This window comes from Talpa occidentalis, unplaced genomic scaffold (genome assembly GCF_014898055.3).
Source record: "Talpa occidentalis isolate TD23 unplaced genomic scaffold, MPIMG_talOcc4v2.1 talOcc4.6, whole genome shotgun sequence".
Taxonomy (NCBI): Eukaryota; Metazoa; Chordata; class Mammalia; order Eulipotyphla; family Talpidae; genus Talpa; species Talpa occidentalis.
Genome location: NW_023604972.1, coordinates 112,332,309 through 112,342,374, shown reverse-complemented (window position 1 = coordinate 112,342,374; position 10,066 = coordinate 112,332,309). Strand labels below are relative to the sequence as shown.

Genomic DNA, 10,066 nt, shown 5'->3' with positions numbered 1-10,066 from the left:
GCGTCATGAGGATGCCAGTAGAAGCCAAGAACGAACAGAAGTCGAAGAGAAGCCAAGAAGCCGAGAAAGAAGTAGCAGAAGCTGAGAGAGAAGCAGAGAACGCCGGAGAGTCCAGATAGAGTGAAGACTTGCTGGGGGCTGGGAGGCCTGCCAGCCTCCCGGCCCCCCAGCACCCCTGCCTGCCATATGCCTGGTGAACCCCAATAAAAGACCTGCAAAAAGCCACTGAGGCCTCTGACTTCTCCTTTACCCGGTCTGCTGGATCAGAAAACCTGCACTGTGGTCTATTCCTGACCCTACACAAGTAACCAGACTGTAGTTAAAATACAGCTGTGTCTTCTAGCAATAAAACCAAAACCTTTAGCAGCTCAGTAAAGAAAGGAAAAAAAAAGAAAAACCCACATCCTTTGTGTTTTATTATATATTTCTAATGCCAGTTATGAAAATAACTGTTCTTGCGTGGGGGAGAGGAACCATGAACATTCTTTTTCCTTTCTCGTTCCCTACTGCGTTTCTCCTGTTTGCTGGAGGTAAGGCATAGTTCTATACGTTTGTTTTGCTCATGAGAAAATGGGATATTCTAAAATGGTGTAATTTATGTTTGATATTAAATAAAGAAGGAAAAAGAAAACATAACTTAATTTCCAATAATTTAAAATGTTATCATTTGTCTTTGCTTTCCAAAGGGCATATTGGCTTTTGACGATGAAAACATACCTTATATGTCTATGGCAATACTATGAAAGTGTCGATCTTAAAAAGAATTTTTAGTAATGGTGATTCTCATAAATTCAGGCAAGATTTACAGAGCAAAACCATCACGTGAAAAACTGACAAGGCAATTAAATACAATTGAATAGTGATAACTCTCAAATATTAGAACTTTTGGTTTCAGAATGTGTTTGTATCTATTTCTGGTGGTAGGGGTGATGAAGAAAGCAATAACATCAGTGTAGTAATCCAAGGGAGATATATATAAACATATGTCAACATTTAATAAAACATAAGCATAGCAATATTTTAAGTGTTATACATATATTAACTCATTGTTATCAGCCTCATTTTACATATGAGAAAACTAACACAGATTTAAGTAAACTTATAAAGTCATCAGCTAGTGAATAGTCGGGCTAGGATTTGAACCCAGAGTTTATATTCTTAACATAAACAACAAGATATTATGATTTCTGGTCTCTCAAAGATAACTTCATAGCTATGATTCTTTTTTTTTTTTTTTCAACTTTATTTTTTTATTTTTTTTTACTGTTTTAACCACTTTTTTTTTTAATAATAAATTTTATTTTTATATTCCCCATACATTTGCAACCCCCCCATTCTGACCCCAATCCCTCCCCTCCTGCCCCCCACTCCCGAAAAACTGTCTCTGGTTCATAGTTTTTTGTTGATTTTGATTTTCACTTTCTTATAGTTATTCATTTTCCTGGTCCCTTATTTAAGTTCTCTAGATTCCTGCTATGAGTGATAGCTATGATTCTTAAACCGAAAACTATGCGTTCCTCCAAGGCCATGGATGGGCATCAAGAAGTTTGTGAATCTCCAAAAAGTATATGCAAATATATATGTACATATGTATCTATATTTTATCAGATCATCAAATGACCCTATATTTAAAAAATTAAAAAGGTAGAAAACCAGTACTTTGGAAAAATAGAGCTTCACAATGGAAAGGATGTGGTTTTTAAATGATGTGAAATTGGGGTAGAACACTCTTTTGTCACTTATTAGTTGTGTGAACTTGGACAGGGTCATTGCACTGTCTAAAGTTCTAACTTGCACTGTAATGAATATCACTTTCTGGAACTAATCATAGATATTTTTGTTCTGCTTATTACTATAGTTTTACTATATTTTAACATAACTTAGTAAACTATCATTCAAATAATAATCTCCCCATGGAATTGTGAGACTTTTTTTTAAAAAAGATTTATTTATTCATTTATACAAGCACTGGGTACAGTCAGAAGCGCGGGAGGGTGAGAGAATTCACCAGAGCCAGAGCGGAGAACAGAATAAGCAGACCGTCGAAGTACACTGCTGAGGGGAGCAGCGGGTGGCAGGAGAGGTCCCTTGCCCGGCAGCCGGGGATCAAACCGGTGCTGCAGAGGCTGGGAGTGACAGACAAGAGAAGGGATTTCTCCCCATTCTGCTCTTAGGTGTGATATTGGATAAATCTTTAATCTTTGTGTTTCTTGAGAGACTATTCCTTGACAATTTCTACCTCAGAATACCTTGGATAGAACCAACTGTACCAAGGAAAGAAATTATTTCAGGTATTAATGCAAAGGTACCTTTATTTACACAGGAACATATATATAAACTAAAAAGGAATTTTTCATCTAGAAAATCTAAGTAGGCTCTCACTATACTGGCCTCTGACTCATAGGGTGGAGAATAGTCCTCATGCAAACTGAAGAACAGAAAGTTTGGGTACCAGAATCAAATCATGAGTCTCCTGCTGAGACATTGCAGCCCTGGCCATGCCCTCTAGACTGCTCACACAGTGCCTCTGGCCATCTAGTCACGTCTCTGGTGGAATGACTAGATTGTCAAGTGCCTTCTGCTAGTCATGCCTGCCCAAGTAGGTAAAAATAGATAACTCACTGCTTTTCCAGACTTGGCCCAGGCCTCATAAATCCCAGAACTGCTCTGAGAACAACCTGCATTAGAATCACATGGGGTGTTTATTTGGAATGCAGGTTCCCAGGTTCCCCTCCAGGATTCTGAACCAGAGTTTCTGCAGGTTCACCCAGAGAAATGGCACATTAAGTTCTGTGACTGATTATTAGGACACTAAAATTATATGTCACTGACATCATTTTTGCCCTACCAATTTCAAAGGGAGAAATTAATTTAGACATGACAGGCAGGGAAAAATAACAAAAGTCTAATATAATAGAAATATCTATTTACAGTAGAACTTGCCCTGACAGTGAGTACTCAATTCATCATGAAGAAACGCTATCACATGAGTGAGTGTTGCAGGGAACATAGACAAGAGAGCTGCAGGTCAACAGCACCAACCGGGGCACCATCTGGGTTGCTTTGATCTGCTCTTCCCTGCAGACTGAGTGTCTACATACTCGTGCTAAATCTGCTCAGCTTTCTCAGCGTGAAATGTGACTAGATAAAATTTGATTTCACTCTGGATCACTCTTAGTTTTTCCAGATTCCTGCGAGGGAATTATTGGAGGAAATGCAGTACAGCCTCATACCAGACCCTACATGGCTCTCATCAAAGGGCTGAAAATCTGTGCAGGGACTTTGATCGATGAGCACTGGGTGCTGACAGCTGCCCACTGTGACATGTAAGTAATTCTGAGCTCCCCTGATTCTCAAGGTGGTTTGACTCAGAGAGGGGGGTGAAAATGACTCTGAAGTCCAAAAGCAAATTAAGGAGACAAAATGAGCAAGCACAGTCAATGTCATGTTCTGTTACAATATTTCCTCTATAAGCAAAGGCCAGATCCTATAGAATAAGATTGACATGCATAGCCGTTTTCTCGTGTGTTTTAAAAGGCTTTCACTCTAAATTGGGATATTATTAAAATTTTTAAAAATGGGAAAGGTGAAAAATAGCAGTCATAATCTCATTAACCTCAGAGCAACCACTGTTAATATTTTGCTATATTCTGTTGCAAAAATTTTAAGTATATTTTACATAGTCAAACAAAGTGGCTACTAGGATTACAAGCAAATTACTAGCTACTATAGAAGTAGTGTTATCCTACATTATTACATATTACATTGAACCACAAGAAATTATTGGTATTTGATTGTCAGACTTCAAAAAATAGCTATTTCCTATGGTCCAAACTAATATTTTCCTAACTGTGGTTTGACTGTTATACGTCCATAATATTTATCATGTGAATATGATGCTATTTTCTCAGTCAATACCTCTCATTGGGAACCATTACCTGTTATTTCCCTCTTCCTTTTCCCCTAATTGAAAGAAAAAAAAAAAAAGATTTAAAAACTATCTTCTCACAGAGAAGATTCAAATAATAGTGTTGTATAAACTGAGAACTTGTCAAGTAGAAACTTCAGCATAATGAATACTGGAAATAAAGCTAGCCATTAGCACGCTTGATTAATAGGCCCACTTGGTGCTAACTCTAGCCAGCAAATTAAAAGAAGCTGAGACCACTTCTCCCAGATTAGCTATCAAGTTCACAGACTAGATGTGGGGTCAACCCTACTTTGTTTGCTTCTGTATGAGTGTGAGTGTGTATGTGTGTGTGCGTGTGTGCGTATACATGCTCACACGTTTAGATTCTGTTTTAAAATTCAAGATTCAGGAGCTAGACGGAATTATGCTCAGTGAAATAAGACAGAAGGAAAAAGAAAAATATCGAATGGTTTCACCTACATATAGGGGAACCAAATAAGACGTCAGTGTAAAAAAATAATAACAGTACAAAACACAACAAAGCAAAAACAGACAATAATAAACCAGAGACATCCTGCAGGGGAGGAGCAGGGAGAGGGATCAGAGGGAAGGAGGAAGGAGAACAGGGGACTGAGGTGATGGTGCCCAGGTGCCTTGGTGTAGAAAACTCTATGGATACTACACCTGAGGGGGTAGGGGGAAGCAAATATTGTTTAAAAATTAACAATGACATAAAAAATTTTTAAAAATTTAAAAAAAATAAAATTTAAGATTCGTTTTTTTCATCCTACCTAATTAAAAATCTGTCTCATCCATCTTTGTCATCTTTGAAGATTTAAGCAAGCCACACTATTTCGTTGCAGCACAGTAAACCTGCTAATTTTGCTGTATTATTGGTGTTGGGTGTTGAATTCCGTAAACCCAAAGCAGGTGGAGAAACTGGCAGCTCTTCTTTTAGCAGCAGCAGCCCTCTCTGGTCAGCCCCCAAACATACCTCCCTGGGCCTTTGCAATCCAGTGTTCCTGCATGGGCCTGCCTTCCTGTTGCTTCTTTTTTCTAAAGATGGGATAAAGTTGAAGCTGTTTTGGAAAAACACATATTGGGAGTTTTACATTAAAGTCATTAAAATAAAAATAAAAAAAACATAAATATTCCCTGCCTTGCTGTTCTTGTTTATAAATAGGAAGCCATTTGAAAGAACTAATCTGAATTAAATAAGTTAAGTTCCTCGCTAATTCATCCATTTTCTTGCATAAACTATATGTCATCCTTGTTTTTTCCAGGAAGGGAGAACCCCAAGTTATTCTTGGGTCCCACTCTACAACCCATAAAGAGAAATATGACCAAGTATTTTCCATTAAAAAGGCCATCCCCTTTCCATGTTATGATCCACAGTCATTTCAAGGGGATATTCAACTCCTTCAGGTAAATGTGTTTCTTTCAATATTTATTTTGAAATAGTAAAATTTTGAAATTTTTTCAGATTGACCTGAAAGTAGTTTTACATCCTGGATCTCATAGCCAAAGTTGGCAAATGCCAGGGCATGGGAAAAGAAGAAGAGCTGGGACCCAGCACTATTGCCACAGATGTTTCCCCTCTTGGAATTCAGTTCAACAGATATTGACAAAAGCACATGTCAATCCAAAGTGGTGATAGGAGTTTGCTTAGAACTGGTGTTGTCAAGAAGTGGGATAATTCTATAACTGAGCATTTTTAATGACTCTTAGTTATTGAGGAGGTGGGAAGACTGGAGAGAAGCTAAAACTGTGATCGACAAAGAAGCAGCAGTCACTCATCTTAGCTAATAGGGGGTGTTTGGTCATTTTTGTGATGTGCACGATGACCCTGCTTGTGACTCAACTCAAACATGTCTGCAGAGCGGCCTGGGTTTTGCTCACATCCTTAGGATCACCTTGTCTGATACTGATGATCTGTGAGAGTGTTTATTTCCAACAGGAAAACTTTTGGCCCAGCTGCGTGTGCCAGGCTGGTTTTCTTTTCCTCAGAAGAAAAATAATGATCAGGTCCTCTTGAAAGACACTCGCCGTTTAGTGGGAGGAGACAAATGAATCAATTGCTCTGATCTGAGTCACTCCTCAGTGACAGATAACTGAGAAAGGGGGTCTGAGGAAGCATGTGGAGGGTCAAGGAGGTCAAGTATAGTCATCAACAGGGAATAATGGGGTGTTTTGGAAAACGTATTTGAAAGAAGTGAGAGAAAAATAAAGAGTTATCATGAGATTTGATATAAAAGGGCACCAGCCAGAGGACCATGGGCAGGCATTGCAGACCATGGCAAGAAGGTAGAACTTTATGAGAAAGTGTTTCAAGCAGAACAGTGACATGAGCAGGCTTGTTCTTAGAATGATTAAGGCAGCAGGACTGGAAGGAAGAGTGTGAACAGGATGTTCACACTAGAGCAAAGGGAGACTGATGAGGAACCTCCCCAGCAAGAGTTAAAAAAAAAATCTCAGGAGGGTCTCCCTGGTGGCACAAGGGGTTAAGCACCTCACTATGAAGCAATCTGCGAGTTCGATCCCCGGCCAGCCAGGGAGCAACCCACACAGCGCAGCAGACCTCTCCTGTCTCGCCCACTGTTCTCAGCAGTGTGTTTCAGTCAGTCTGCCTGTTTTGTTCCCCGCTCTGTCTCTGGTGAATCCTCTCACCCCCTGTATCTCTGGCCTGTGCCCCAGCTCTTGTATGCATGGATGGATAAGTCTTTAAAAAAAAAAAAAAAAGATGTGCTGGGACTTTTTAAAAATCAATTACTTGTTAATTAGGTTTGGAACATGACGTCAGCCATGTCCTTTGTAAAAACAAGCTAAATCAGCAAGAATATAATCCATTTCTGGGTGTTGCTACTGCTCTTTTGGCATAAAACTGTATGATCTCTTTTCTAGCTGTCAGGTAAAGCGAAATTGAACAAGGCTATACAAATACTTCGGCTACCAAAAAAAGGAGATGATGTCAAATCCTACACCAAGTGTCATGTAGCAGGATGGGGAAGCACCAAGAGCAAATCATGCGGATTTTCAAATACCTTGAGAGAAGTCAATCTCACTGTAATAGACCGGGGAACATGCAATAATGAACAGCACTACAATTTTAAGCCAGTTATTGACAACAGCATGATCTGTGCTGGTGGAAAAAATGGTGAAGATGATTCATGTGAGGTAAGTAAATTAAATATTTTAACCATTTGTTGGCAATAAGAAATACAGTTAAATAGAATGCACAGGAAGAACAAGGTGGACAACCTCTATTACTTCTCATGTCCAGAGCCTGCTATTTATACTGGTATGGTGCATGCACCTTTTTCTCAGGTGAAACCTTCTGTTCAAGAAACAGTCCCTTATTACTAGTGGTAATTTACAAGATACCATTTCACTGCCAAACCTCTCAAAAGTAACCATGACAGCTGGCATTTATCAGGGACCAGGAATAATATCAAGTTCTATATACTATGCTATTTACCCCTCAAGTAGCCCCATGAGATAGATATTATGAATTATCAACTCTATTTTATAGATGAGGAAAGTAAGGCATAGAAAGTTGCTCAAATTCTCCAAGTAAAATAAGCTGCATATCAGTGGGATGGACCTGGACTTGGACAGACCCCATCTGACTCCCAAACCCTGCACTGTTCTGACTCCTAATGTGCCAAGAACAGACTTGAGCAGCTTTGACTCTATTTGGAACTCATGATGCCTATGGGGTCACAAAGTCAGAATATTAAATGTGGGCTGATAAAGTCTAAAAATTGTTTGCTATTTTACAAGTGCTCCTTGGTCTGGGACAACTTCGTGTCCCTCCTCAGAGCAGGGAGTAGTTGAGATCCACCTCAAAACTTCTAGTAATCCTACATTCAGTATCTTCCCATAACATCTATTGACCTAGAATTGGGGAAACAGGTAGACTGAAGGAAACAATTATTGTTCACAGGTGAAGCCTCCTTTGTTACTCTTTCTTTGCTTTGCTGGGGAAAATGAGTTGCATATCTTCTCCAGAATTGCCTTTTTTTGAAAGGAAAATGATTGAAATTTAATCTATGTTAACTGATTCTGAGGCTGGACAATAAAAGAGATACTATCTAAAACCTATATAATGTTATAAAGCTATGTTACTTCAATAAAAAATATTAAGATATTAAATTAGCCTTTAAGTAAGAAGAGTGTGTGAGTGAATGAGTGAATGAACGAATAAGATGATGATGAATAAATATCTTTGGCAAGCATGCATATTTAAAACATAAAACCTTCTATTTCAGGGAGATTCTGGAAGTCCTCTGATATGTAACAACATTTTCAAAGGTGTCACTTCCTTTGGGGAGTGTGGAAACCGCAGGAAGCCTGGCATCTACACTCTCCTTACAAAAAGATACCTCAAGTGGATCAAGGAAACCATTGCAGGAGTCGTGTGATACCACTTCAAAGCAGCAAACTGAGGTAACCACCTGAAATGTCAAGCAAGGGAGGTTTTAATTTGACCTATCAGAAGAAGCCCCTCAGTCTAACCTTGTGTATAAGACAGCCTTTCTGAAACAAAATCAGCAAAGAAAGAAACAACTTCCTGCTAAGACTACATCCTGCGCATTCTGTCTGCCTGCAAGAGATGTCCCTTGAGAAAAAGTTCTGCTGTTCAGGAACTCTTGGCTTTATTCAGAATTTGTGCACTGACAATTTTGAGTTTGCCCTTAAAAAGAAGTCAATCCCAGGAAAATTTAGAATATCCTCTGCTCTTCAAAAGGAAGCTCAAATTATCTATAAGCCTTGAAACTTAGAGCCTGATATTCCATTCAATGTGGGAGTAAGGAGAGATATGGGGGCAGGGGAGGGAGCAGGAGTTCACTTCTTACTATGTACTGCTATTTTTATGTTTTGTAAAAATATTTGATTGTAAGACAAGAAAGAAGATTCAGTGTGTGTTTAAGAAATTTGGAGAGTTTAGAATTTAAGATTAGGGATAGCTCAGAGAGAAATTGTTAATGATGCAAGTTATGTATTCCAATCAGAGCTGTGTTTTGGTGTTTGTTGCCGTAATGTTCTTGCTAAAATCTGCACTTCCTGTCTCTTCTAACTGAAGCTGAAGGAAGTATCAAGTAAAAGCATCGCTTTTTTATCTAACAAAAACATCTGTCTAGTAGATTGAGGTTTCATGTACCAATAGCCCTCATTCCAGGCAGTATCTTGGTATGTATTTTGCCTTCCCTAATCAAAAGATACATGTCAGATACAAAGTTTAATTCTTTGTTATTCTTAATAAATTGTGATGTATAATGGAAGGGAAAGTGACTTTTTTTTACCCCCTACCATTTATATCTTATCTTTTTGTTGTGCTAGTTCTCCAAAGAGCTGATTTATAATGAACACATTCTCTAATAACCTGACTTACTTATCCAATTTAATTCCTCAAACATTTCTTGAAGACCCACGATGTCCAGGCATTATGTCTGGCACAAGTGTCATCACTGATCATGAGTGATAATCACAAATGATCACTACCTTCAAAAGTACTTAGAGTCTAGTGGAAGACAAGTAGAGATCTATAAATAAAAGGACATATACTTCAGGTTCTGAAGAATAGATGACAAAGCAGTACTGTCTCCTGTATTAAGAAGGTAACAGGAAGAAAGATAAATAATATTTTTCACCTTCAGCTGCTGTCACATGTAGCTTCCAGAGTCTTCCTCCTGAGGGGCCTCCCTGATGGCACGAGTGATTAAGACGCAACCTATGAAGCTATCTGCAGCCTCTGCCGCACAAGTTCGATCCCCGGCCAGGAAGCAGCCCACATGTCACAGCAGACCTCTCCTGACTTTCCCACTGCTCCCTTGATCAGTGTACTTCAGTCAATCTGCCTGTTCTGTTCCCCACTCTGTCTCTGGTGAATCCTCTCACTGCCCCCCCCCACACCTCTGGCTTGTACCCCAGTTCTTGTATGCATAAATATTCTTTTAAAAAAAAAAGAGTCTTCTTCCTGATATCTGTCCTGCATTTAGACAAACCTATACAAACTCTGAATCCTTGATGGAATTCTACACACCACATAACAACATGATGGAAAAATCTTTGGTCTACAGGTCAGAGCCCAGTTCCATCACTGGAGTTTAAGGCTTTGATCAGGGAATTAGTCTGTGTCTCCATTTTCACATCTAT

At 39.0% G+C, this 10,066-nt stretch overlaps 1 protein-coding gene across 2 annotated transcripts; it reads left to right on the top strand.

Moving 5' to 3' along the window:
- Positions 1 to 453: 453 nt before the first annotated feature.
- On the top strand, positions 454 to 9,841 carry LOC119260751 (granzyme A-like). Of its 2 annotated transcripts, XM_037529796.2 has the most exons (6): positions 454 to 530; positions 3,179 to 3,326; positions 5,194 to 5,335; positions 6,812 to 7,084; positions 8,179 to 8,356; positions 9,568 to 9,841. In XM_037529796.2, exons 1-5 carry the CDS (start codon positions 476 to 478, stop codon positions 8,329 to 8,331), a joined length of 771 nt encoding a protein of 256 aa, XP_037385693.1. In that variant the 5' UTR covers positions 454 to 475; the 3' UTR covers positions 8,332 to 8,356; positions 9,568 to 9,841. The 2 variants fall into 2 exon arrangements, with proteins under 2 accessions (XP_037385693.1, XP_037385692.1); XM_037529795.2 differs by lacking the exon at positions 9,568 to 9,841 and having other exon boundaries at positions 8,179 to 9,165.
- The last annotated feature ends 225 nt before the right edge of the window (positions 9,842 to 10,066 follow it).